Source organism: Coregonus lavaretus (assembly GCF_964263955.1).
Source record: "Coregonus lavaretus genome assembly, chromosome: 1".
NCBI lineage: Eukaryota > Metazoa > Chordata > Actinopteri > Salmoniformes > Salmonidae > Coregonus > Coregonus lavaretus.
Genome location: NC_139988.1, coordinates 43,186,949 through 43,212,728, shown reverse-complemented (window position 1 = coordinate 43,212,728; position 25,780 = coordinate 43,186,949). Strand labels below are relative to the sequence as shown.

At 45.4% G+C, this 25,780-nt stretch overlaps 1 protein-coding gene across 1 annotated transcript in view; it reads left to right on the top strand.

Moving 5' to 3' along the window:
* LOC311129322 (protocadherin-15-like) overlaps positions 1 to 24,012 on the top strand; it is a gene marked incomplete at both ends in the record, with an annotated part of 432,090 nt that extends 408,078 nt beyond the window's left edge. The window contains 7 exons of the mRNA XM_084161599.1: positions 1,740 to 1,958; positions 3,014 to 3,130; positions 16,225 to 16,243; positions 17,353 to 17,391; positions 17,537 to 17,610; positions 20,202 to 20,310; positions 23,395 to 24,012. Coding sequence (XP_084017725.1) covers positions 1,740 to 1,958; positions 3,014 to 3,130; positions 16,225 to 16,243; positions 17,353 to 17,391; positions 17,537 to 17,610; positions 20,202 to 20,310; positions 23,395 to 24,012 — 1,195 coding nt within the window. The remainder of the gene's footprint in view (positions 1 to 1,739; positions 1,959 to 3,013; positions 3,131 to 16,224; positions 16,244 to 17,352; positions 17,392 to 17,536; positions 17,611 to 20,201; positions 20,311 to 23,394) is intronic.
* Positions 24,013 to 25,780: the final 1,768 nt, after the last annotated feature.

Below are 25,780 nucleotides of genomic sequence, written 5' to 3'. Positions count from 1 at the left end.
GATGTCAGGGACAAGATTGTAGACCTACACAAGGCTGGAATGGGCTACAAGACCATCGCCAAGCAGCTTGGTGAGAAGGTGACAAAAGTTGGTGAGATTATTCGCAAATGGAAGAAACACAAAATAACTGTCAATCTCCCTTGGCCTGGGGCTCCATGCAAGATCTCACCTCGTAGAGTTGCAATTTACATTTTTGTCATTTAGCAGACGCTCTTATCCAGAGCGACTTACAGTTAGTAAATACATATATTATTTTTTTATACTTGCCCCCCGTGGGAATCGAACCCACAACCCTGGTGTTGCAAACGCCATGCTCTATCAACTGAGCTACATCCCTGCCGGCCATTCTCTCCCCTACCCTGGACGACGCTGGGCCAATTGTGCGCCGCCCCATGGGTCTCCCGGTCGGCTGCGACAGAGCCTGGATTCGAACCTGGATCTCTAGTGGCACAGTTTGCACTGCGATGCAGTGCCTTAGACCACTGCGCCACTCAGGAGCCTATGATCATGAGAACGGTGAGGAATCAGCCCAGAACTACACAGGATGATCTTGTCAATGATCTGAGGGCAGCTGGGAACACAGTCACCAAGAAAACAATTGGTAACACAATACGCTGTGAAGGACTGAAATCCTGCAGCGCCCGCAAGGTCCCCCTGCTCAAGAAAGCACATATACATGCCCGTCTGAAGTTTGCCAATGAACATCTGAATGATTCAGAGGAGAACTGGGTGAAAGGGTTGTGGTCAGATGAGACCAAAATTGAGCTCTTTGGCATCAACTCAACTCGCCGTGTTTGGAGGAGGAGGAATGCTGCCTATGACCCCAAGAACACCATCCCCACCGTCAAACATGGAGGTGGAAACATTATGCTTTGGGGGTGTTTTTCTGCTAAGGGGACAGGACTACTTCACCGCATCAAAGGGACGATGGACTTGGCCATGTACCATAAATCTTGGGTGAGAACCTCCTTCCCTCAGCCAGGGCATTGAAAATGTGTCGTGGATGGGTTTTCCAGCATGACAATGACCCAAAACACACGGCCAAGGCAACAAAGGATTGGCTCAAGTAGAAGCACATTAAGGTCCTGGAGTGGCCTAGCCAGTCTCCAGACCTTAATCTCATAGAACATCTGTGGAGGGAGCTGAAGGTTCAAGTTGCCAAACATCAGCCTCGAAACCTTAATGACTTGGAGAAGATCTGCAAAGAGGAATGGGACAAAATCCCTCCTGAGATGTGTGCAAACCTGGTGGCCAACTACAAGAAACGTCTGACCTCTGTGATTGCCAACAAGGGTTTTGCCACCAAGTACTAAGTCATATTTTGCAGAGAGGTCAAATACTTATTTCCCTCATTAAAATGCAAATCAATTTATAACATTTTTGACATGCGTTTTTCTGGATTTTGTTGTTGTTATTCTGTCTCTCACTGTTCAAATAAACCTACCATTAAAATTATAGACTGATCATTTCTTTGTCAGTGGGCAAACGTACAAAATCAGCAGTGGGTCAAATATATTTTTCCCTCACTGTAGGTGTTCTCCTGGTTGGAAACTGACTGGAAAAAGCTGACTGATGTTTAATCTGGAATTCTAAACGACTGTGTTTAAGATGAGAACACTTATTGGCAAATCTAAATGCCTAATGTTTACATTTTAAACACTGACGTTTAGGTTATAAACGTGTCACGTTTCATGGTTTTACAGTGTTCTGTGTCTGACTGACTGTGTTCCGTCCGGCAGGTTTCTGGACGGGAAGCTGGTGGACATCAACAAGGAGTTCCAGCCCTACCTGGGTCAGGGAGGACGCATCCTGGAGATCCGCACGCCCGACATTGAGACCAGCGTGAAAAAGGCTGCCCAGGCCGTGGGCTACACAGAGGGGGCGCTGCTTGCCCTCGCCATCATCATCATCCTCTGCTGCATCCCCGCCATCGTCATCGTCATGGTCACCTACAAACAGTGAGTGCACAACCGCTGTTGTCAAGCTACACGCAACGTGTGTGTATGGTAATGGTTGTCTTTCAAAGCTAGCACTGTAGTTTGTTGAGCGTAAGGAACATTAAACATTATGTCTGGGAGAATATTCTGATGCAATGCATTCTCGTTTCACTCTTCTGGGGTAATTGCATTTTGGTGTGAATAAGTCATGCTGATAACAAAAGAAAAAGCTTATTGAGTTCCTGCAGACATAGCTTGGAGAGCCTGATGCTTTGCATAATACTGTGAGCTAAGAAATAGAGCAGAATTTGTTACTAAGACTCTTATTATTATATTCAGTTGTGAAATAGGCTGAGCTCTTTGATAGGGTGTTTTATCCAAAGCCTGGCTGTTATCTGAATAACTTTGAAGGAATCCCATGAATAATGCACATTGTTTCACCTAAAGCGGTGTGTTTTTCAAAAGGAACCTTAACAACCGCCAAACATTAACATTTTATGGAGTTGCAGGAACATTGCGGCGTCTCACAATTCCCAATTTAATTAATGTTTCTCATTGTGTTGTATTAACAAAATAGGAATGAACTAATTGTATAATCGAGGTTCTGATGTGTTTTCTTTTTCCCTCTGCTCCCCTGTCTCCCGCACTGCCTGGAAAACCATCCACCAGATTCAAAGAGTAAGTAACTGTCCATGTGAAATTAGTGATCTCTCTTTTATGCTCTTGAGCGTACATGCTATATGGTCCTCATAACTAAATAGTCCTTTAAAGATTAAGCAGGGACTCAGAATGACTGTATTAAAATGAGGAGAAAAGTACAAATATTCAAGTTCAAGTCATCCCCTTCAAATGGGCTAAAATCCTCAGTAATTGGGAAAGACAATTACTTTTTTATATCAGAGATTGGCTCTACTATTTTTATCTCAGTAAGTTGAAATTAGCCACATACTGTACTGATGTTCAATCACTTCAATCACCAAAGACATGTAGCCTTCATGGGGAACAAGTGATGAAATGTTATAGAAACAAAGTGCAGTGGATGGACTCAAACTGATTCAACTTTATTTGAACTTCAGGAGACAGGCGGAATGTGCCAAAACTGCCAGGATTCAGCAGGCTCTGCCAGAGGGCAAGTCTGCCGCTCCACGTGCCCCAACAGACAATCTCTATGAGGAACTGGGGGACATCAACATGTAAGTCACCTTTGAACGCTTCCTCCTAACCCCTCACTTCCTGTTTCAGGTACCATGTACCCATGAGTAATGCCTATTTGTGCAGATGATATAGTGTGTGTTAGGACATTGCCTATTTTTCAAACAGCAAAATAATTTATTGACTAAAAAGGCCTTAGTCCAGCAACAATGGACTAACAACAGACATTGGTCTTTAGAGTATGTAATGTTGAGCTTTAGACATTTTGAGGACAGACCCAATGCCTATGCCTAGTCCATATGTAGGATCAAATAGCAAAACAAGAGTGTTTGAGCTTAAACACAACTCAGCTTTGAGAAAGCGGCTAGTCTCCTACACCTGTTCTTGAATATTTTTCATTGATTTAATATTTTTTTTATAACAGTAACTGAGATATGTTATTAAAGTACTATATATCGTTAGAGAATTTGCATTTGAAAATAGTGGTGTAATGTCAGGGGTGCTAGGTAATACACTTTATAAAGGTAAGGCTTAACAGGGTAATTTTTGCTTTCACCAAAAGTGATCCTCCCTTTGTAAACTTTAGAGGTATGGTGCTTCTTTAGATGCTTATAGCTTATATCCTACCATCCCTAAAATGGAAATACCTCTGTGACTGTGCTTTGATTTCTTCAAATCAAATATGATTAGATTTTTGATTTTGTATTAGATGTACTTGGGATGTTTTGAGTGGAGACTTTATATCCTGTCCAAATATTGTCAGCAGTTGAATTGCTGTTCTAAAACTTTTAAATTCAAACAAATTTTTCATCAAATGACTCTGATACTGTATCCACCAGAAGAAAATGAAAATATGTCCTACCCTGCTGCATTACCTTTGAGTTTGAATCACATATTTTATATTATTTCTTACTATAATCATAATACTATGAGTCAAAAAGAGTGAAGGATTCTGCAATAACAGTCTGTAGCACCCTCCTCACCCCTTCTCCTCTGCTTCCTCACCCTTCATCCTTCCTTCACCTGTGTTTCAACTCTTTCTTTTCTCCACCCTCCATCTTCATTCCTAATGGGACAGGGATAAAAAGTCTATGATCGAGGGAGCCGACCGCCAGAGCCGCCTTAACCGCTTCGCCTGTCGCGATATCTCCTTCCGTAGCAACGGATCACTGCACAACAACCTGCCCAAGTCAAAGAGCAACGTCACCTTTCTGTCAGACCACTACCCCATGACCACCACCAACCCACTCTACGACGAAGAAGATGGGAACCTCAGCAGCCCCTATGGGACGGGGAGAGAGGGCTCTTTCTCTCCCTCCCCCTCTGGAGGGTCTGGGAAGGCCTGTACCATCCCGACCAGTCTCTATGGAGGGTCAGAGGCGTATGAGTCGCTGAAGATACAGGCTCTGCTGGACCCGGCCCAGTGGGAGCTGCAGCTGCTCCAGGCGGGGATGAAGGGCCAGGATGGCATGGTGGGTTATGACGTCCAGAGCAGCCGCAGCACAGAGGAGAGCAAGCTGTCGGTCAGAAAGCAGGCCAGGCAGTTTGAACAGCAGGCCATGCAGGAGAGAACCCCCAGGGGAGGGTGTGACTCCAGGGGCTCCCTGACTTCCCTTCCACTACTGTTGAACCGGGACAGCATTGACATGCTGGAGCTGAGTGCGGAGACCCTGTTCTCCATCATGGACCGCCCCTTCAGCCCCATGTCCATAGGGAAGGATGTGCCCACCCGCATCATCATCACCCAGGGGGAAGGCTCCCCGCCCCTGGCTCAGAAGCCCACCCAGCCTGTCCTCAGGAAGTTCAGCTCCAGCATCTCCAGCTACTTCACCGCTGAGCCCTGCGAGTTCACCGTGGAGATCATCCCTGACCTGCCTGAGAATCTGCCAGCTCCCCCTCCTTCTACTCATTCTCCTCCACCTCCTCCTCCTTCTCAATCGCCTCATTCTCGTCCTCCCCCTCCTTCTCCTCCTCCTCCTCCCTCATCTCCTCCCCCTGCACCCTTCAAACCTCACTCCAGCGAGCCTGATCATTCTCACCCTCCCTCTTTCCCTCCCTTTCCCCCTTCTGTCCGGAATCATGCCCCTCCACCACTTCCGTCCCCTTTTTTTCCCGCTTTTTGATGGCCACGCCACACTGTTCAGTTTGTCCCATACTCCCTGCCGCCCTTTTCCTCTCTCCACCCTGTCTCCTCCCATGCCCCTCCCCTCCCAACTCCCCCCCAATCCGAGGACGGAGTGAAGAGGAAGGAGCTAAAGGGGATTCTGAAAAACCTCAAGAACCTCGCTGACATCGAGAAGTCCGTTGCCAACCTTTACAGTCAAGTAGACAAGAATCGTAAGGTGCCGCGATTCGGCCCCCACAAAAAAAGACAGAGGAACCAGAAGGTACTCCGAGACAAAGCAGATCTGGGTCCTGTGAGGAACCAAACCAGCCAAACCTGACCAGCACAGAACCTGTGGTCCTACCAAACTCAACCAAAGACACTAACTCCTCTGAGCTGGAAACAAGCCAACAAAGCACTAATAATGTGACCTCAGAGGTCCAGGAGTCGAGCCAATCAAACCAGTCCAACGCATAGTCTGTGATTGAGGAACTAAGCAATCGCTTTCCATCCCAATCCACCACTTTCTGACTGGCTGACCTCTCCCCTCTTTAGCTCTATTTCATTAATTGTATTTATTTAGTAATGTCATGAACATGCTGTGTTGTATTGGATATTCTCTGTCTGATGTTTTTGTACGTGTTTTCATCAACAAAATAGTTTATTCCCCTAACAAACTTTTATAATAATTGTGTAATCACAACTAACAGCAAGTGGGACCTAAGTAAGTTGAAAGATCCCATAGGTTTTCAGAACCTCTTAAACTGAGGAAAATGTTTAAATATCAAACCTTGTCATTTTCCCAAATGTATAACCTCTTGGCCGTTTCTGTGTCACCAACCATCCTCTATCTTCACCCCCTGTTCTGCCAGAAATATTCCATTAAAGTTCTCAAGGCTTGAGCAATATGTTGAAATGGACCTGCATAAAACATACTCCTTTTACGTTGTACGCCCATACAATAGATTTTTTTAACGAGAGTGGTCTATTATGTTCAATGCTTTTTTTGACAGACAGATTAGAAATAGAGATAGATGAAGAGATGGGAGAAGGAAGGGAGCTCACAGGGATTGAACCCAGGTCTATGTGAAGGTGTGTATAGACCATGTGCATGGATTACTTTAGAGCCTTTATGACTCATTCATACAAACAAATGTATTCTAAACCCACTCTCCCCTGATTGTATTCAATCAGAAGCTTCACATTGTGAGCCTAATGGTTTTTAATTCCCCATGAGTACCCTGGTGAGTGGAGAGCTCTTATTCTTCACAGAGGACAGTACATTCGATCAGAATAGCCATACAATCTATTCATGTCACGGAATCAGCCGAAGCTGCCCCTCCTCCTTGCTCGGGCAGGCTTCGGCGTTCGTCGTCCCCGGAGTACTAGCTGCCACCGATCTATGTTTCGGTGTTTGTCTAGTTTGTCCTGATTGTTTTCACCTGTTTCCCATTATGTTATTTATTCCCTTTATAACCCCCTGTCTCTCATTGGTTATTGTGTGTGATTGTTTTCCATGAGGTCGGCAGTGTTCGGGTGTATGCGTATTTTGTTTCCTCCCTGTTTGGAGGTTTTGTTTGTATTTTGATTACTGTGCTAGTAGAGTTCGTCTGCCAGTAGCTCGGTGTCCTGCGCTTGACTTCGCTCACCGCATACACGTCGCCCTGACAGAATCACACACCATTCATGGAGTCAGCAGGAGCGGCGGTGCCAGCTGGATCAATGGTGGAAAGCGTCGAACACCAAGCGGCCATGATCCAGGCTCTCGGCACCGCCATGGAACGGGTGGTGAGCACTATTGAGCGATGGGAAAGAGGGGGGTCTGCCTACGCCTCCTCCAACAATACCACCACCATCGGCGATGCCCATTGCTTCACCTCCGGGGTCCATTGGGATTCGGCTCTCGCTCCCGAGGGCTTATGATGGCACAGCGGCCGGGTGTCAGGGTTTCCTGCTCCAGGTTGAACTCTACCAAGCAACCATCCACCCGGTGCCCTCGGGATACGAGAGCGTGTCCGCCCTCATCTCCTGTCTGTCCGGCAAGGCGCTGGAGTGGGCCAATGCCGAATGGGGGGGAATAGACGCCGCTACTGTCAACTATGCAGAGTTCATCCGCCACTTCAGGGCAGTATTCGATCATCCACCAGAGGGTAAAGCGGCGGGTGAGCGTCTATTCCACCTTAGACAGGGGAGGAGGAGCATACAGGAGTTCGCGCTGGACTTCCGGACGCTGGCTGCCAACGCGGGATGGAATGAGATTGCCCTCATCGACCACTACAGATGTAGCCTGAGGGAGGACGTGCGTCGGGAATTGGCTTGCAGGGACACCAACCTCAGCTTCGACCAACTGGTAGACATGTCCATTCGCCTGGATACCCTGTTGGCTACCCGCGGACGTTCGTATTCAGGGCCGTCCATTCCATCCCCCAGCACTTCCGAGCCGACCCCTATGGAGCTCGGAGGTGCTGGTGCTAGGGAGACCAGGAGAGAGACCAGGAGGGAGGCCGTCCCCTGCACCAACTGTGGCCGCAGCGGACACACTGCTGGTCGGTGCTGGAGAGGGTCTCCTAGGAATCGAGGCAGTAGGTAGCGCACTGATGAGTTATTCCAGGTGAGTAGGCACCCAACTCACCCAGAGCTCTCTGTTGCGCATATGTGTATTAAAGTTGTGTTTCCCGAGGTTCCTCCTCACTCCCAGCATAAGGCGCTAGTAGATTCAGGCGCAGCTGGGAATTTTATCGATCGCCAATTCACCTATAAGTTAGGGATTCCTATTGTACCTGTTGATGTGCCCTTCCCCATCCATGCCCTAGATAGCCGCTCTTTGGGGTCAGGATTGATTAGGGAAGTCACAGCGCCTCTCAGGATGAAAACGCAGGAGGGCCATGAGGAGATACTACGTTTGTATTTGATTGATTCTCCTGCGTTTCCCGTGGTGTTGGGGCTTCCCTGGTTAACATCTCATGACCCCAACATTTCATGGCAACAGAGGGCTCTCAAGGGATGGTCTGATCAGTGTTTCGGGCGGTGTGTAGGTGTTTCCGTAGGGGCAACGACGGTGGAAAGCCAGAACCAAGTTCCCACCATGCACATTCCACCTGAGTATGCCGATTTGGCACTTGCCTTCTTTAAAAAGAAGGCGACTCAATTACCACCTCATCGACAGGGGGATTGTGCGATAGACCTCCAAGTAGGTGCTGCGCTTCCGCGTAGTCATGTGTATCCTCTGTCTCAGGAGGAGACGGCGGCTATGGAGACATACGTCACCGAATCTCTGAGACAGGAATACATACGGCCGTCCACTTCCCCTGCGTCCTCGAGTTAATTTTTTGTGAAGAAGAAGGATGGGGGTTTACGCCCGTGTATTGATTACTGTGGTCTCAATCAGATCACAATCAAATACAGCTATCCTCTCCCTCCGATTGCTAGTATGACGGAGTCATTACACGGGGCGCAATTCTTCACAAAATTTGATCTCAGGAGCGCGTACAACCTGGTGCGCATTAGGGAGGGAGATGAGTGGAAGACAGCATTCAGTACCACCTCGGGTCACTATGAGTACCTCGTCATGCCATATGGTTTAATGAATGCTCCTTCAGTCTTCCAATCATTTGTGGATGAGATTTTCCGGGCTTGCATGGACAGGGTGTAGTGGTGTATATTGATGACATTCAAATATACTCCGCTACACGAGCCAAGCATGTGTCCCTGGTGCGTCGAGTGCTTGGTAGACTGTTAGAGCATGACCTGTATGCGAAGGCGGAGAAATGTCTGTTCTTCCAGGAGTCCATCTCCTTCCTGGGACATCGGTTGTCCGCGTCAGGGGTAGAGATGGAGATTGACCGCGTTTCTGCCGTGCGTAATTGGCAGACTCCCACCACGGTGAAAGAAGTGCAGCGGTTCTTGGGTTTTGCCAATTACTACCGGAGGTTTATCCGGGGCTTTGGACAGGGAGCAGCTCCCATTACCTCCCTGCTAAAGGGGGGTCTGGTGCGTCTGCAGTGGTCGGCTTAGGCGGACAGGGCGTTTAGACATCTGAAGGACCTGTTTACCTCGGCTCCGGTGCTGGCACATCCGGATCCCTCTTTGGCGTTCCAAGTTGAGGTGGATGCGTCCGAGGCTGGGATCGGCACTGTGTTGTCTCAGCGCTCGGGTACGCCACCAAAACTCCGCCCCTGTGCTTTCTATTCTAAGAAGCTCAGTCCGGCGGAGCGTAATTAAATGACGTGGGGGACAGGGAGCTGTTAGCTGTGGTTCAATCCCTGAAGGTGTGGAGGCATTGGCTTGAGGGGGCTAAACACCCCTTTTCTCATTCTGACTGACCATCGTAACCTGGAGTACATCCGGGCAGCGAGGAGGCTGAACCCTCGCCCGGCAAGGTGGTCTATGTTTCTCTCCCGATTTGTATTTAAGCTCACCTATAGACCAGGGTCACAGAACGCTAAGGCAGACGCCCTGTCCCGACTATATGACACAGAGGAGAGGTCCATTGAGCCCACTCCCATACTCCCGGAGTCTTGTCTGGTGGCACCGGTGGTGTGAGAGGTTGATGCGGACATCGAGCTGGCGTTACGTACCGATCCTACTCCCCACAGTGTCCAGAGGGTCGGAGGTACGTGCCGCTTGAGGTTCGCGATCGATTGATATATTGGGCTCACATGTCACCCTCCTCTGGTCATCCTGGCATTGGTCGGACAGTGCACTGCCTTAGTGGGAAGTACTGGTGGCCCACTTTAGCTAAGGACGTGAGGGTTTATGTTTCCTCCTGCTCGGTGTGCGCCCAGTGTAAGGTGCCTAGACACCTGCACAGAGGGAAGTTACAACCCCTACCCGTTCCACAATGGCCGTGGTCTCACCTATCAGTGGATTTTGTCACGGACCTTCCCCCCTCCCAGGGGAACACGACGATCTTGGTCGTTGTGGATCGGTTTTCGAAGGCCTGCCATCTCATTCCTATGCCAGGTCTCCCTACTGCCCTACAAACTGCTGACGCCCTGTTCACACACGTCTTCCGGCACTACGGGGTGCCTGAGGATATAGTGTCTGATCAGGGTCCCCAGTTCACCTCTAGAGTCTGGAGGGCATTTATGGAACGTCTGGGGGTCTCGATTAGCCTTACCTCAGGTTTTCACCCCGAGAGTAACGGCCTGGTGGAGAGAGTGAACCAGGATGTGGGTAGGTTTCTGAGGTACTATTGCCAGGACCGGCAGGAGGAGTGGTCAGGATATATTCCCTGGGCAGAGATAGCCCAAAACTCACTCCGCCACTCCTCCACTAACCTTACGACTTTCCAGTGTGTGCTAGGTTATCAGCCGGTCCTGGCACCTTGGCATCAGAGCCAGATCGAAGCCCCTGCGGTGAACGAGTGGTTTCGGCGCTCGGAAGAAACCTGGAACGCTCTGCATGTCCATCTGCAGCGGGCTATCAGGCGGCAAAAGGCGAGCGCCGATCGCCACCGCAGTGAGGCTCCGGTGTATGCACCGGGAGATCGCGTCTGGCTCTCGACCCGAAACCTGCCCCTTCGCCTGCCCTGCTGGAAGCTGGGTCGGCGGTTTGTGGGGCCATTTAAAGTCCTGAGGAGATTGAACGAGGTATGCTATAGGTTACAACTGCCCATTAATTACCGCATTAACCCCTCGTTCCATGTGTCTCTCCTCAGGCCGGTGGTGGCTGGTCCACTCCAGGAGAGTGAGATACGAGAGGCTCCTCCGCCCCCGTTGGACATCGAGGGGGCCCCGGCGTACTCAGTCCGTTCCATCTTGGATTCGAGGCGTCGGATGGGGGGCCTGCAGTATCTTGTGGAGTGGGACGGGTACGGTCCGGAGGAACGGTGCTGGGTCCCTAGGAGGGACATCCTAGATCCCTCCATGTTGAGGGGCTTCCACCGGAGTCATCCGACTCGTCCTGCTCCGCGTCCTCCTGGCCGTCCCCGAGGCCGGGGTCGGCGCACGGCTGGAGCTGCGCGTCAAGGAAGGGGTACTGTCATGGAATCAGCCGGGGCTGCCCCTCCTCCTTGCTCGGGCAGGCTTCGGCGTTCGTCGTCCCCGGAGTACTAGCTGCCACCGATCTATGTTTCGGTGTTTGTCTAGTTTGTCCTGATTGTTTTCACCTGTTTCCCATTATGTTATTTATTCCCTTTATAACCCCCTGTCTCTCATTGGTTATTGTGTGTGATTGTTTTCCGTGAGGTCGGCAGTGTTCGGGTGTATGCGTATTTTGTTTCCTCCCTGTTTGGAGGTTTTGTTTGTATTTTGATTACTGTGCAAGTAAAGTTCGTCTGCCAGTAGCTCGGTGTCCTGCGCTTGACTTCGCTCAACGCATACACGTCGCCCTGACAATACAATACATCCTGAAGAAAATGGTTTCATGAGAAAAAGGCAGTCCAATTTACTTCTTTCAAAACCACGCAACAACATTTTATTTGTTTATGAGTGCAGGAAAATGGAACATTTCCAGAACAACATTGAATTACACAAACTTTCCAAACTGCTCTGAAGAGGGGAGGAAATAGAGTGTGACACAGAGTTCAAATATTTCTCTAGATATTTGCCATTGGGAAGTGGTAGTTGAAGCTGTGGGTTCATTATTAGGCTGATGATGATGTTGTGGATGGAGAAAGTGAACTCATAGGGGACATGTCTGTAGAGATCCTCACAGCATGATTGACTAGTAGCTGCATTACAGCTCTCTGAAAGGGACTAATTAGTCAACCAATTCATCCTCAACCACTGGCACTGCTGTCCTCAGACCTGTCACCATCTACTCTTAACTCACTCACCTACACAAACTCTCTCTTTCTTCTTTCTTCTCTTTAATCTTTCTTTCTTGTCCTCTCTATCTCTGTCTCTCTATCTCTTTCTTTCTTTCTTTCTTTCTTTCTTTCTTTCTTTCTTTCTTTCTTTCTTTCTTTCTTTCTTTCTTTCTTTCTTTCTTTCTTTCTTTCTTTCTTTCTTTCTTTCTTTCTTTCTTTCTTTCTTTCTTTCTTTCTTTCTGTCATGCCCTGGCTCTAGGGACTCTTTTAAGTTGAGCCAGGGTGTGTGGAGTTTATGTTTTGTGCTCGTTGTGTCTAGTCTAGTTTTTGTATATCTATGTTGGCCAGAGTGGTTCTCAATCAGAGGCAACGAGTATCAGCTGTTGCTGGTTGTCTCTGACTGGGAACCATATTTAGTCAGGTGGTTTTCCCACAGTGTTTGTGGGATCTTGTTCCGTGTTGGTTTGTGTTTTGCACCTGTGGACGTCACGTATTGATTTGTTGTTTTGTTCGTGTATCATTTAATAAATAACAATGGTCACATTCCACGCTGCGCCTTGGTCCTCTATATCCGACGATCGTGACACTTTCCCTCATAATGTTCATGTGTACCCCACTCTGACATACTACCATCAGTATCAATCTTCTTCTCAAGGCTCCTGTAGCTCTTTTTTTCTCTGTCTGCTCTCCCTCTCCCTCTCTGCCACTCCATATATCTGTTTCACCTCTAACCCTCCCTCACCCCCTCTCAAGAGCAGTAACAGTTGAAGTCGGAAGTTTACATACACTTCGGTTGGAGTCATTAAAACTTGTTATTCAACCACTCCACACATTTCTTGTTAACAAACTATAGTTTTGGCAAGTCAGTTAGGACATCTACTTTGTCTGTAAACAATTGTTGGAAAAATTACTTGTGTCATGCACAGATTATTTCACTTATAATTCACTGTATCACAATTCCAGTGGGTCAGAAGTTTACATACACTAAGTTGATGGTGCCTTTAAACAGCTTGGAAAATTCCAGAAAATTATGTTATGGCTTTAGAAGCTTCTGATAGGTTAACTGACATCATTTGAGTGAATTGGAGGTGTACCTATGGATCTATGTCAAGGCCTACCTTCAAACTCAGTGCCTCTTTTCTTGACATCATGGAAAAATCAAAGAAATCAGCCAAGACCTCAGAAAAAAAATCATAAACCTCCACAAGTCTGGTTCATCCTTGGGAGCAATTTACAAATGCCTGAAGGTACCACATTCATCTGTACAAACAATAGTACGCAAGTATAAACACCATGGGACCACGCAGCCATCATAACGCTCAGGAAGGAGACTCGTTCTGTCTCCTTGAGATGAACGTACTTTGGTGCAAAAAGTGCAAATCAATCCAAGAAGATGCTGGAGGAAACAGGTACAAAATTATCTATATCCAAAGTAAAACGAGTCCTATATCGACATAAAAGGCCGCTCAGCAAGGAAGAAGCCACTGCTCCAAAACCGACATAAGAATGCCAGACTACAGTTTGCAACTGCACATGGGGACAAATATTGTACTTTTTGGAGAAATGTCCTCTGGTCTGATAAAACAACAATAGAACTGTTTGGCCATAATGACCATCGTTATGATTGGAGGAAAAAGGGGGTTGCTTGCAAGCCGAAGAACACCATCCCAACCGTGAAGCACGGGGGTGGCAGCATCATGCTGTGGGGGTGCTTTGCTGCAGGGGGGACTGGTGCACTTCACAAAATAGATGGCATCATGAGGAAGGAAAATGTATGTGGATATATTGAAGAAACATCTCAAGACATCAGTCAGGAAGTTAAAGCTTGGTCGCAAATGGGTCTTCCAAATGGACAATGACCCCAAGCATACTTCCAAAGTTGTGGCAAAATGGCTTAAGGACAACAAAGTCAAGGTATTGGAGTGGCCATCACAAAGCCCTGACCTCAATCATATAGAAAATGTGTGGGCAGAACTGAAAAAGCGTGTGCGAGCAAGGTGGCTTACAAACCTGACTCAGTTACACCAGCTCTGTCAGGAGGAATGGGCCAAAATTCACCCAACTTATTGTGGGAAGCTTGTGGAAGGCTACCGTAAATGTTTGACCCAAGTTAAACAATTTAAAGACAATGCTACCAAATACTAATTGAGTGTATGTAAACTTCTGACCCACTGGGAATGTAATGAAATAAATAAAAGCTGAAAATAATTATTCTCTCTACTATTATTCTGACATTTCACATTCTTAAAATAAAGTGGTGATCCTAACTGACCTAAGACAGGTAATTTCTACTAAGATTAAATGTCAGGAATTGTGAAAAACAGAGTTTAAATGTATTTGGCTAAGGTATATGTAAACTTCCGCCTTCAACTGTAAATAGCCATTCCCCTGGTATTCTAGAACAGATCAAAGTCTGGCTAATTGTGTATTCTGTGTTCACCACATGGGGTAATCTCTTCTATCAAAAAGGCCCACAGCTCACATACTGTTTTCTGGTTCAGGTGGACTTTTTTCTTCAGCCCAAACAGCCGTAATTTCTAACAGATGTGATTTTTGTTTATTTTTGTTCCTTTGATGGCAATTATTGTGTCATCATAAACCATTACCTCCCAGTTAATTGATTGCATCTAAGATAGGAAGAAATTCCCTCTTCCTGGTTTAATCCGGGATGCATTAGTATTCAAGTGTTCATTAGTTATATGGAGTTGACAACTCTTCTGATTGTGCATCCCCACTCTCCCCCCTACTGCTCACTGTCTTCAGTATCTGTCCAAAGGGCCATTTGTCTTGGTGCTTACTAAAGACTGCACCAGCCCAGCAGGCCATTCATCAACCCTACTCCGACCTAGCCAGTCCCATACTGGGAGGTGTGGTTGTATGGGCTATGACCTGTCCCTGGTCCCAGCCCCATAATAACAGATTACTGCTTTCCAGAGGAAGCTCACATCATCGCTCTCCCAGTGATGATGATAGACCTCCCAGTGAGAGTCCTCATTACTCAGACCCAAAGACACGCTACAGTAGTACACCGGTGGACCGTGAGGTCCCGGGTGCTCCATTAAGCCATGTTTTCATTGACTTTATATGCACTATGTCTGGGACAGAGTTCGTTTTTTTCTGGGGTAAATCTGTGTTTCTTTGTTAACTGTTGCCTAGTATGAGGTGCATTTGAGTAAAGCATGAAGAATCGTTTTGAAAAAAGGGTACAATACTGCTTTCCAAACCAGCCACTCAAATTCTTCAAAATAAGGCCAGGATTCAATCAGATCAGCAGTAAACTGTGTTAGCCAACAAACGCATAGCTTTCCATTACTTTTGGTTAGGTGGTGTCGGACGTGTAACTGCGTAAGAGCTGTCAAATCGGTGAGCGGCTGCTCTTGTAGTCATTGTCACGAAACCACACCGTCCTTATATCCCACCCACTTTAGAAGTTCAGAACGAGAAAGTGTAGGCTATATAGAAATAATGACACTCAAATGTAAAATCATTCAACAAAATAATAGGGATTTATATCAGCCTAATTGAGGTGTAGATAACATCATTCTTAATGCGACTCGGTGCATCCAATGGCAATGTCCGCGATGGGTAACACCAGGAGCCGCTTGTGGATTTGACAGCTCTAGCGCATTTAGCCTACACCTCCAAAACCACCCAAACAAAGCAATAAAAATCTATGCGTTTGTCGGCTAATGCAGGTTACCTCTGATCTGATTGAATCCTGGCCTAAGTCACTCTGATATTAGTTATATGGTGTGACACCCACAAAGCTAACGACAGTCAAAGGATGTGTTTGAACTTTATGCAATAACAATTCAATTTTTTCACATAGATTTACGTTGTACTAACTAATACATTCGAGAGACAATAGTGTGCCATAAAAATATTTGCCCAATTGCCATTGGGAAGGAAATTGCTTAGATATGTCAACTTAAGTGTAGGGTTTCCTGAAGAAAAAGAAGTAGCAGGTTATGGTTAAGTGTAGAGTTTGTTGTTATTTCCTGTTTCTGTCTCCACCACCTCATTATGTATTCAACTTTTCATTTGATCTGCCGAGACGTATTTTTTATAATGGAAGAAAGAACATATATAGATAACAACAATGTTTCTGTATGCATTTTTTTATAAAAAATGTAACCGATGGCTTGATACAGGAAATTGCAAAGTAAGTAATATTGAAATCACTTAACTGGTCAGCAGAATATATGTTTTATCTGAATTTTGATGTCATATTGTTCTCATAATTTGCACTGTTTCTTTCCTCTTTTTTTCTTGGCCTACAGGCGAGGATACAGCAGACAGGTAGGCATTTTTATTGTGATGTATTTTTATGTTATGCATTGTGTGCCAAGCCCATTTTTCATGCTCAAGGGAGCTTGAGGCAGCTTTATTCTTCATCATTCTTATCTACCTTTCACTTGATGGAAAATACTGAATGAGATTTAGACGGGATGAGAGATAGTTGGCAGATAATTTTAACATTATCGCTCTCCCAGCGATGATGATATACCTCCCAGTGAGAGTCCTCATTACTCAGACCCAAAGACACACTATAGTAGTACACCGGTGGACCGTGAGGTCCCGTGTTCTCCATTAAGCCATGTTTTCATTGACTTTAACACAGTTTACATTTGGTTTGAAAACTGTTGGTGCCATGACATCTCTGTACAGTCAGGTGTCAGATTTTCATGTTCTATATTTGACATCAGCTCTAAAGTTATGAGTGTGCTTTATCAGTCATCGATCTCTCATTTTCTTCTAAAGTACACTATATGTGTTCGCTCACCATTTCTATTATCCTTTTTCAAGCTTTTGTCTATTTTCATCTTGGCTGTCTACTCTGTTCATCCTCTCAATCTTTCCTTTTCTCTGTATTCTCCTTCATCACCTCATCTCCTCCTTATACTGTGTTTATCCATAGTTCGTTATCTCCTCCAAATCCACTCTCCTCTCTATGGCCATAGCCCTTTTCTGCAGTCAAACTACCTAGTGGCCTCATGGGTGGAATCGTATTAATATTTTTCATAATTTCATAATTCATTCAAAATAAAAAATCAGAAACTCCGGTGTTTCTATGTCAAACGGTTTTGTTATATTTCAGTCTCCTGTGATGTATATAAAGTGTAATATTGTGATGCAAACTCAAAATTGAATACATTTAAACTCTAAATCTGAGGTATAGGTGTCTTCTTTTTTTTTTAAGCTCATAACTATGTGTGTGCGGTGTATACTTTTGTTTCAAAGTAGATTTGTTTAAGACTACCAAGAAACACTCTGTGTGACCCTGATTTAGCCCACTGCAGTAAAAGGTTAAACACATTTAATTATTTCTCCTGCTATACCATAAATATGAACTGGACATTCTGTCTCTGTTTCTCCTTATCCTTTCCTCTCCAACTAATCTATGGCAGCAACAGCAACTGCTAAGGCCATCCATGCTGAGACCTGAGGTAGAAACCTTACTGCTTCTCTCAAAGCACAAGGATAATTCTGCTCACACTATGCTGTTCTGTAATGTACTGTGCTGGGTTTCAATGGTTTCTCTTTTGTTTCTCTGTACTAATTTTATCTCTATGTACTTCTTCTGAAATTCAGGAGCTGTCCATGGAGTCAGGCATCGATCCAGGCCAAGACTACTACAGGGATGACAACTATAATCACGACCAGGGGTGAGTAAAAACTCAGATGATTTTCCCATCCCTCATCAGTCTCGCTCTGATCCAGGGAATTTAATTGATCTCCACTGGTTAATTTAAAGTTTAAAGTTATCCCATTAAGACACATTTTCGGATTTATCTTGAACTTACATTACACAAGCCTCCGACACACACACACACACACACACACACACACACACACACACACACTGAGTGATCCTTTGGGTTGGAGAGTAATGTGGGAAAATTCTAAATGATGGGTTAAGTATAACATATTGCATTAGTACCCCTCCAGTTATGCAGATCATGCCTTTGTTTACCCTTTCCACTCCCACCAAATGTAATGTATTACTCAGCCTTGAGTGGAGCATGGCACCTGAGAGCCTGGTAACGGTCTCCTCCAGTAGGGAAGAGAGGAGAGGGTACTTTGGCTTGCATGGTACACTGCAAATCGCCTATATGGTCTAGAGGAAAATGCTGGAATCTACAGCAATACAAACAGATGTTAACCTAATGTTATGCATTGAGGGGAGTTAAGCTACTTGGAGGTGATGCTAATCCCCTAAGTGAATCAAACCTTAGTGAATTGTGTGAAGTGGATCATCGACTACTCAACGTATTTTAATTGCATGATCACGTAGGCCTCATCAACTCTGTGACATACCCTCTCATCATCCATGCAAATTCTAATTGCCACACCGGATGCTTAGTGTGTTTGTATGACGAAGCCCTTCCGTTGAGTCTGACAGTAATTGTGTTGTGAAGACTGGTCGACTCTGTGGGACAGCAGGTCCTTATTAAAGCTGCTGCTGCTGCTGCTGCTGAGGTTGCTATTACAATAACCCCAGACTGCCTTTGATCCGTTTCTATTTAAAGAGCAGGGAGCAACTTAATCCAGCGATCACTAGCTGTCGGTCTTCAGCGGCGACCCAGCGACTTCACGTCTCCAGAAGGTGTTTCTAATGCAGATTTCCCAATGACCTGCTTCCATCAGTTTCCACAAAGTCACTGGTTTAATGCAGCTGGATTTTGGCACCCATGCCAAGTGGGTTACAGATAGGACCACAAATCTGTTTTGGCACACTATTTCAGATCTGACACAAATGTTGGTATGATGCTGATTGATACCGGCCCCATATTGCACCTCATTTACAGATTCAATGTGGGGCTAATGGAGACTATGATATGGGCCTTTTAATTGTGCATCGCTCACAGCTGTAATGTGGGCAGAGTTTAGCCTTTACTCCCAGGTACAGTGCCTTCGGAAAGTATTCAGATCCCTTGACTTTTTCACATTTTGTTAAGTTACAGCTTTATTCTAAAATTGATTAAATTGTTTTTTCCACCTCATCAATCTACACACAATACCCCATAATGACAAAGCAAAAACTTTTTTTATCAATTTTTGCAAATGTATTACAATAAAAAACAGAACTTCAATGGAGTTCTGTTGAGTTCAATCTTGGTTTCATCAGACCAGAGAATCTTGTTTCTCATGATCTGAGAGTATTTAGCTGCCTTTTGGCAAACTCCAAGAGGGCTGTCATGTGCCTTTTACTGAGGAGAGGCTTCCATCTGGCCACTCTACAATAAAGGCCTGATTGGTGGAGTGCTGCAGAGACGGTTGCCCTTGTGGAAGTTTTTCCCATCTCCACAGAGGAAATCTAGAGCTCTGTCAGAGTGACTGTCGGGTTCTTGGTCACCTCCCTGACCAAGGTCCTTCTCCCCCGATTGCTCAGTTTGGCCTGGCAGCCAGCTCTAGGAAGAGTCTTGGTGGTTCCAAACTTCTTCCATTTAAGAATGATGGAGGCCACTGTGTTCTTGGGGACCTTCAATGCAGCAGAAATGTTTTGGTACCCTTCCCCAAATCTGTGCCTCCACACCATCCTGTCTCGGAGCTCTATGGACAATTCCTTTGACCTCATAATCATGTCCAATCAATTGAAATTACCACAGGTGGACTCCAATGAAGTTCTAGAAACATTTAAAGGATGATCAATTGAAACAGGATGGACCTGAGTTCAATTTTGAGTCTCATAGCAAAGGGTCTGAATACTTTTTTATTTGTAATACATTTGCTAAAATACAAAAATAAAACTGTTTTCGCTTCGTCATTATGTGTGTAGATTGCTGAGGATTTTATTTTATTTTATCAATTTAAGGCTGTAACATAATAAAATGTGAAAATTTGTCAAGGGGTCTGAATACACAGTATTCTCTTCACACCCACTATCTCATGTATTTGTACATATTAAATTATGCAGCAGATCAGTGTTTACCCCTTTTCTCATGCATGTCATCTCACAAGTTAGAGGGATGTGGGGTGTAGAGCAGAAGTCAAACCAAAATAACCATGACAACTTGGGAACGGTTGATTGTGCAAATTTAAGAATGTTTTATGCACATCTACATATGTAACACAGTACATATGCAATTGTTTTATTGTTAGAGCTAGTGCTTCAAATGTCTCACATCCCTAGGGCTGTGAGCAGAGGTTGTTAGTTACTGTCACCTCTCAAAATATATTTCACAATGCTGGAAAGGAATTATGGTAGAAACAGCCCTTAATCTGTTTCCCGTTTGCCGTTTGTTTTTCCTCTCAGGTATGACCTTCCTCAGTATGGCAGTCACAGGAAGCTGATCTCTCCCATGTACGATGAGCATGGAGAGCTGATTATAGAGGATGACTACTATAGCCCCCATGGGTCTGAGGTACTTATTTTACTATATGTATCAACAATTTGATAAGATCAACAATTTTATTTTGATTATCAATACAATATATCAATAGCTAGGTTTCCATCCAATTGGCAACAGATTTTGATGTGAATATAAACAAATCTGAATATAAAAAAAAATATGTGTTTCCATCAAATTGACTTGTTGCAGATAAAAGGCTGTGTGTCATGACATAATGCACATAAAAATAACTTTCGGTTAAATTTCCATGTACCAAATGAAATAGACAAGTTAATTGTGTTTCCATCGCATTTTCATCTCTAATGATGGTTTTGTCACAAACAAAATTGCATTATATAGCAAATGTGCCCACTCTGGTATTGGCATGTGCGCTCTCGCCAACAGCTCGCAGATACAGTGCAAGTATAACCTATGATGAGATTATTATGGACAAAATTATTTGTATTTGTCAAACGGCAGCCAAGCATTGATCATCATGTCACCAGAAAAAGACCCTTGATATTTATTGGAAAGGAGCATCAAGCTCATCACCGTGCACTTTCACTACCCTATGAAGTTCATCATAACTTAATTAATATTGCCTAATAAACAACATGCTTTCCCAAGTCAAAATATAATTGATTGACTCCAAGTTTACTTCGATATGATGGTTATTATAACAATATTTGCGCATATAAGCAAGGGGTAGAGGGCAAGGAGGCAAGAGGGTGGGATTCAGAGACCTACCACCAGGAGGATGAGATCGAGCAGGCAGAGCCTGCGGAGAGCGAGGAACCTTGTGAACACTCCTCGGCTGCCAAGGCTGAAGTCCGTCATGAAGAAGCCAGTAAGAATGGAGACCAGACTGCTGCAGCCGGAGAAGCAGGCCGATCCACCTGGAAGAAGGCCAAGATGTTCAAGATGTTTGGCACCAAGAAGGACAAGGACTACGCTAAACTGATATTGGCCCGCCGCATCGACAGTCAGAAGAGTCTGATGGGGGGACCTGCCAGTGATGGTCCAATAGACACCAAATCCACTGCCAGGAGCCGCCTGGGCAAGGTGATGAAGCACATCAACCTGAGCAACAGGCTGCAGGTGAGGAGGAAGTTGCAGGGCAGCATTAGTCGAAGCTCTGCCACAGGTAGCAAGAGAAGGACGATGTCTTGCAAGCTGCCACAAGCGATGAGGAGAAGAAGTCCAAGTTGTAGGAGTGGAATGGAGAAGGAGAAGTGTTCTTATGAGGAATCAGAGAGAAGCACCTCTTTCCACTGAGGACAAAGATCTGGACCAAGATGATACCTATGAAAGCACTGTGGACTCAGGGCGTGATGAGACAGAGAAGGAATCTGGCACTGAAAAGGAATCGGCGACAAAAAAAGAGTCAGATTCAGAGAAAGAGTCAGGCTCAGAGAAAACATCTGGGCCAGAAAATGAATCAGGATCAGAGAAAGGTTCTGATTCTGAGAAATAATCTGATAGTGGGACAGAGAAAGAGTAAGGAACTGAAAACTAAGGAACTGAATCCAGTACAGAAAAAGGCTCTGTGACTGATAAAGATTCTGAGGAAGAGTCTGAATTGCCTATTCTTCCATGAAGTCATCTGGCACTTCTACTGAAAGGTCCAGTGGAGGGACACAAGGCAGCTTGAGGAGCAGTGCTTCTGGCATCAGCGGAAGTGGCAGTGGAGTGCTAGTGACAGTGGCAGGGTAGCATTACTGGCAGTGGAAGTGCTAGTGATGGTTGTAATGTTACTGGCAGTGGTAGTTTTAGTGGCAGTGGTAGCAGCGCAAGAAGTGCTGCTGCCCAGCCTGGTTCTTCCATAAGATCATCACCAAGTGCCGGAGGCAGTTGGTGGGCAGTTAAGGGGAGTCAGGGTCTGGGTTGGGACGCTCATGTACAGCAGTGGCAGCCAGAGCCAGCTCTCTAGATCAGAGGTCAGAGAGGCCGAGGAAAGCCAGCGGACGGACCAGAGCTACCTGGCGGGAAGCGAGAGGAGCTCCACCAGCTGCAGGTCCACTGGAGGCAGCCACAAGTCCTTCCTGACCCAGAGTTCACAGGACACCATCGATGAGGAGAACAAAGAGGAGGATGAAGAAATATGAAGAGGAAGGCAGCACCACCGATGAGAGAAAAAAGTCTGCAGAGGAGCTGAGTGACGGAGCAGTGTCCAGGAGGTCCAGCGTTTGCTGGAGAAGGGCCAAGCCACAGTACCTACGCGGAACCCCTTACGGCTCAGACTCTAGCAGCACCATGAAGGAGGCCTCAGAGGAGACCTTCGGAGGACACTCCCCCATCACAGAGGTGGACAAGGACACCAATTACACCATCTGAGAAATCGTCTGGGTCTGACGCCAGTTGCCAGGGGTAAGCTGGCTCCCAGTTTGGAGCCACAGAGGAGATTTTTATGATTCCGATGGGAACTCCACAGTCTTCTGAGGAACGCGTTTGTCAGCTGTGAAGAAAGATTAGCTGGAGTGAACTCTCACATGGGTGTGAAGAGAATACTGTGTGCTTCATTCTCAGTGTTTCATTCTCTTTACCTCTTTCTACCTCTTGGAAAGACTTCTTGCATGGAAGTGGAATAGGTTGTTCTTTCGTCTGCTTTGAATTTTTCTCTTTTCAATGGTGTTGAACCACACTTTAGCACCTTAGAATTTCGTTTGTATTCGAGATGTTTCTTCAACCAATTGCACATTGTGACTATTTACATATAGCCATATGATGACCATAATGTAACAGTGCTATGACCTACCAGCGGCAGGTAGCCTAGCAGTGAAGAGCGTTTGGCCAGTAGCCAAAGGTCTCTGGTTTGAATCCTCGAGCTGACTAAGTGAAAAATCAGTCTGTGCCCTTGAGCAAGGCACTTATTACTAATTGCTCCTGTAAGTCGCTCTGGATAAGAATGACTAAAATGTAAAATCATGTTTACAGAGTTGTGTGTTTCATATCCTGTTACTGTCATAGTTTTAAGATAACTTACGTACATTGATTGCCATACAAATATATATGACCTGTTTGGATGCATGATATATTTTAATATACGTAAATACTATTTTATCTGTGCATTAATCTCATCTTTGGCTCTCCATCTTTCTTTCCATCTTTTGTTCTCAGCCTGGGGTGAGGAAGAAGCGGATCAAGCTGGTGGTGGACAGGGAGTATGAGACCAGCTCCACGGGAGAGGACAGCGCTCCTGAACCCCAGAGGAACCGCCTGTCTAATGTCAACAGCCACTCCAACATCAATGGGAACGTCTACCTCTCTCAGAATGGGACCATTGTGCGGACCAGGAGGCCCGTGCACACCAACAACCTCAAGGTGAGCTCCCCTGGCCGCCTGGGCAAACCATTTAAAAAGCTGGACATGCTGACTGAGACTCAGGAGAAGCTTCCTCTAAACAGCATGGGGGAACCGGTAACAGGAAATGGAATATGTACACTTATGGGCATTACCTCCACCGTTGACATTAACCTCAACAATCGGTCCTCCAGCGGGTCCCTGGGGTCCAGCATCATACGCCTTGACAGAATTGGGTCCAAATACAATATTGCCAAGGCCCTACATGACAGGAACAGCAGGAGTAACTGTTGTGTAAATGAGCAGGAGTCGTGCGTGGACAACATGGCATCGAAAGAGACTTTGACTTCCCACAGCGACCACACACTATCTGAGGAGGAGGAGCTGTGGATGGGGCCTTGGAACAGCCTGCACATACCAATGACTAAATTATGACATATGGACTGTTGAGTGTTTATATCTCTCTGTTAACAAAGTTGACCATGGTTTAAATGTGTTGGAGAAGGAGCAAAACATTATTGTATAGCTCTGCTGTAAAAGCGTAAATCACTGTCCAAGACTAGCAGTGTGAGGACTGGCCACCCCTCATAGCCTGGTTCCTCTCTAGGTTTCTTCCTAGGTTTTGCCTTTCTAGGGAGTTTTTCCTAGCCACCGTGCTTCTACACCTGCATTACTAGCTGTTTGGGGTTTTAGGCTGGGTTTCTGTACAGCACTTCGAGATATTAGCTGATGTAAGAAGGGCTATATAAAATAAAATTGATTGAAAAATTGATTGATTGCACTAACGGTATTGTTGCACAATTCTTATGAATGATTTTATGATTTTTGATATGATGATGTTTCATGTGTCAAATACATACAGTGCCTTGCAAAAGTATTCATCCCCCTTGGTGTTTTTCCTATTTTGTTGCATTACAACCTGTAACTTAAATTGATTTTTATTTGGATTTCATGTAATGGACATACACAGAATAGACCAAATTGGTGAAGTGAAATGAAAAAAAGTAACTTGTTTTAAAAAATTCGTACAAATAAATAACGGAAAAGTGTTCCGTGCATATGTATTCACCCCCTTTGCTATGAAGCCCCTAAATAAGATCTGGTGCAACCAATTACCTTCAGAAGTCACATAATTAGTTAAATAAAGTCCACCTGTGTGCAATCTAAGTGTCACATGATCTGTCACATGATCTCAGTATATATACACCTGTTCTGAAAGGCCCCAGAGTCTGCAACATCACTAAGCAAGGGGCACCACCAAGCAAGCGGCACCATGAAGACCAAGGAGCTCTCCAAACAGGTCAGGGACAAAGTTGTGGAGAAGTACAGATCAGGGTTGGGTTATACAAAAATATCAGAAACTTTGAACATCCCACGGAACACCATTAAATCCATTATTAAAAAATGGAAAGAATATGGCACCACAACAAACCTGCCAAGAGAGGGCCGCCCACCAAAACTCACGGACCAGGCAAGGAGGGCATTAGGCAACAAAGAGACCAAAGATAGCCCTGAAGGAGCTGCAAAGCTCTACAGTGGAGATTGGAGTATCTGTCCATAGGACCACTTTAAGCAGTATACGCCACCGAGCTGGGCTTTACGGAACAGTGGCCAGAAAAAAGTCATTGCTTAAAGAAAAAAATAAGCAAACACGTTCGGTGTTTGCCAAAAGGAATGTGGGAGACTCCCCAAACATATGGAAGAAGGTATTCTGGTCGGATGAGACTAAAATTGAGCTTTTGGCCATCAAGGAAAATGTCTGGCGCAAACCCAACACTTCTCATCACCCCGAGAACACCATCCCCAATTGAGAATTTGTCGTAAGACTTAAAGATTGCTGTACACCAGCGGAACCCATCCAACTTGAAGGAGCTGGAGCAGTTTTGCCTTGAAGAATGGACAACAATCCCAGTAGCTAGATGTGCCAAGCTTATAGAGACATACCCCAAGAGACTTGCAGCTGTAATTGCTGCAAAAGGTGGCTCTACAAAGTATTGACTTGGGGGTTGAATAGTTATGCACGCTCAAGTTTTCTGTTTTTTGGTCTTATTTCTGGTTTGTTTCACAATAAAAATTATTTTGCATCTTCAAAGTTGTAGGCATGTTGTGTAAATCAAATGATACAACCCCCCAAAAAATCAATTTTAATTCCAGGTTGTAAGGCAACAAAATAGGAAAAATGCCAATGGGGTTAATACATTCA